The sequence below is a fragment of the Moschus berezovskii genome, chromosome 8 (genome assembly GCF_049115385.1).
Source record: "Moschus berezovskii isolate FMDL1 chromosome 8, NW_MosBer_1.0, whole genome shotgun sequence".
In the NCBI taxonomy this organism is placed as follows: domain Eukaryota; kingdom Metazoa; phylum Chordata; class Mammalia; order Artiodactyla; family Moschidae; genus Moschus; species Moschus berezovskii.
Genome location: NC_142467.1, coordinates 103,833,278 through 103,836,748, shown reverse-complemented (window position 1 = coordinate 103,836,748; position 3,471 = coordinate 103,833,278). Strand labels below are relative to the sequence as shown.

Here is a 3,471-nt window from a genome sequence, read left to right as displayed (position 1 = left end):
ACTGAGAAAAAAATCACCATCTACTAAGATGGCATCACCTTTGAATTCAGGAAAATTTTAGGGCTCTTCCTGGTGGCACAGTGGTAAAGAATCCACCCACCAATGCAAGAGACTCAAGAGACTTGAGTTCAGTCTCTGGGTTGGGAAGATTCCCTGGGGGAGGAAATGGCAACCTACTCTAGTATGCTTGCCTGGAGAATCCCATGGACAGAAGAGCCTGAGAGGCTACACTCCACGGGGTCACAAGAGAGTCAGACACGATCGAACACACCCACACGCACTCTACCCATCCTCCTGAAAATACACACCTCTCCATCTCTAGTCTACACCTGTTTCCAGTGTCCTGAGGATGGACAGTTAGCTTGCTTCCCCATCCTTGCCTCTCTCAACAGAGCCATTCCAACTTCAGAACTAAGTGCACTGAAAAATTAAGAGTCCATTGCTCTTGAGCACACGTGTCCAAGCTCCAGGTCATTGTTGTCACGGGGGAGACAATGTGTTGCAGAGAAGCTTTCTCAGAGCTCTTTTCATGTCCCTGTTCCTCAGGCTGTAGATGAAAGGATTGAGCATGGGGGTGACCACAGTGTAGAGGACGGAGGCAAACGCCCCTGTTTGAGAGTCATGTGTCCACGTGGAGTTGAGGTAGACCCCAAGGCAGGTTCCATAGAACAAGGAGACCACCGAAAGGTGAGACCCACAGGTGGAAAACGCTTTATACTTCCCTCCTGTCGTTGAGATCCTCAGTACGGAGCAAACAATGCGAGAATAAGAGAGAAGGATGCCTGTGAGAGGAAAAAAGCCCATAACGCCTGTCACAAGATACAGTACGACACTGTTGATGAAGGTGTCAGAGCAGGCAAGCTTAAGGATCTCAGGGAGTTCACAGAAGTAGTGTTGGATTTCAACGACGGTGCAGAAAGAGAGCCGGGACATGGTTAAACTCTCAGGAAGGGCCCCCAGAACGCTGATGAGCCAGGTTAGGAGGAGCAACTGTGCACAGAGCCGCAGGTTCATGATGACCGTGTAGTGCAGGGGGTGGCAGATGGCCACGAAGCGGTCATAGGCCATCACGGTCAGGAGTAAGTTGTCCAGAAGTCCAAAAACTGTGAAAAAATACATCTGGGTGATGCAACCTGCGTAGGAAATGGCTTTGCTCCTGGTCTGGATGTTCAGGAGCATCTTTGGGATGGTGGTGGAGGTGAAACAGATGTCAGACAATGACAGGTTGGAGAGAAAGAAGTACATGGGGGTGTGGAGGTGGGAGTCTGTGATGATGGCCAGGATGATGAGCAGGTTCCCAAAGACGGTGACCAGGTACAAAGAGAGGAAGAGCCCAAAGAGAACAGACTGAATCTCTGGCTTCTCAGAAAGCCCCAGGAGGAGAAATACTGGAAGCTGTGAGTGGTTTCCTGGTTGCATGTGAAGGACTGTCTGCCAAGAGAGAGCAGAAGCAAGATTAAATTGGTGATCAACAGGCATCTTAGAAATGTGGTCACTTTTAGCTTGAACTCAATATACTGATGAGACAATGGTTTTGCTTAATGGTCTCTTCTCTCTTGTCTGTCAGTGTGAGGTCTCCTAACGCCATCATCTTCTCCTGTGTTGCCAGCAGTAGCTAGAACAGTGTCACAGGAAAACTAATTTTGCACCCAAAGAAGATGTCATTTGTTTGACTATCTTGACCCTTGGTCACCCAGGCTTCTCAGATGCCTTTGAATTAATTTGTACTTTATTACTAAATGCCTTTATAATAAAATAATTATTTAAATTATTATTCATTTTATTTAATTATCATCAATTTATAATTAATCAATACCATTAGTTATTATTAATTTTATTTAAATCATTACTTTAAATGCTAATTAAAAAAGCATGGGTCTGTGTATAATTTCCATAAGCTGTGATAATGACATGGTATTTTCTACTCACTTGATTAACATGTATAATGGACAATCATGAAATAAGGTAGGGAGTTATCAATTTTTTCCCAGAAAATAGTTGCTAATTTTGAAATCTCACAAAACCTGTTTGAAATACATAAAAATTATCTGGAGGCACATGAAAATAAATGTTCCAGTGAATTTTCTAGAGCTATTTTAATCATGATACTGAAAGCCAACAGCCTTCTACAATAGCAGCGGTATAAGAAAAACCAAAGACTAATCTCTAATTAGCATATTATTTTAAAAACTCAAAGAAAATAGTAATAAAATTTAAAAATATTTAGCAGTTTATTATGCAAACCAAATACAATGCCTAGGTAACATTTAACCCTAGAAAGCAACCAGCATTTCATATTGGTAATGTATTTATTACAGTAGAGCAAATAAGTAGAAAAAAAAAATCATCCAAAAAATTGGATAGTATAATTGAATGCTAAAGATACTGCTTGAAAGGAGTTCTGAGGAAACTAAATAGGTTTCATTACTATGAAAATAGTTTCCTTGGTCATCAGCTTATATCAACCCGCACATGAAAAAATCTACATGAAGATCATACAGAAGACAAGTATGCGTGTCACTGCCACTACCCAATTCTTTTCTGAAATTTCAAACCAATATGACGAAAGAATAAAAAAGCAATCATAGGGTCACATCTTGGGTAAAAATAAATTGATCATATTTTCAGATGACAAACTGGCTACCTAAAATCAATTGGAAATCTATTACAACTAAGAAGTCATTCTGGTGAAACTAGATTGAAATACAAACATGTATCATTTTCTTTCCCATTTCCAGCAACAAACAGATACATAATAGAGAAAAAAGCCATCCTATTTGAAATTGTACAAAAATAGGGCTTCTCTGGTGGCTCAGGCGGTAAAGAATCTGCCTGGAATGTGGGTGACCCACGTTTGACCTGGATTGGGAAGATCACCTGGAAAAGGGAATGGCTACTCACTCTAGTATTTTTACCTGGAGAGTTCCATAGACAGAAGAAAGGGGTTGGCTACAGTCCATGGGGTTGCAAAGAGTCAGACACGACTGAGAGACTAACACATATGACATACACAGACTAACTTCTGGCTCATTGAAGGCACTCAATAAATGATATAAATAGCAGTTAATATTTATTAAACTTACCAGGTACAGGGATCATGCTAATCTCTTCTCCTGAATGGTCTCATTTCACCTCTCTGGAAACAAATGGGATGAGAGTGCTGTCATTCACGTACATCTCAGAGATAACTGAAAGTGGCTGATATGCTCACTGAATCGTACGAATTAATGAGGAGTGTGGCCCCTCTGATGTGCAAGTTGCAGTAAGGTGAGCAGGAGGAGACTGGGCACTGGGTAAGGTGTTAGGGGGAGACCAGTGTAGCCCAGGAGAAAACTAGAAGAGAGATGGCTCCTGATGAGTTAGGAGAGGGTTGTAGAAATAATGTTGGAATGAGCAGAAGGCAAGGGAGATGAGGGGAGAGAAGAGGCTGTAATTAAACTTGAGGATTCCTTCTTGGTTAGCACTTGAACA

At 41.7% G+C, this 3,471-nt stretch overlaps 1 protein-coding gene across 1 annotated transcript; it reads right to left on the bottom strand.

Moving 5' to 3' along the window:
- Nucleotides 1–480: 480 nt before the first annotated feature.
- LOC129558096 (olfactory receptor 7C1-like) lies at nt 481–1,419 on the bottom strand. Its single transcript, XM_055428924.2, has one exon. The coding sequence runs from the start codon at nt 1,417–1,419 to the stop codon at nt 481–483; it is 939 nt and encodes a 312-aa protein (XP_055284899.2).
- Between the last annotated feature and the right edge of the window lie 2,052 nt (nt 1,420–3,471).

Bases quoted from the DNA above. Each gene is read 5' to 3' on its own strand.
- LOC129558096 (XM_055428924.2), bottom strand. From the start codon at position 1,419: ATGCAACCAGGAAACCACTCACAGCTTCCAGTATTTCTCCTCCTGGGG.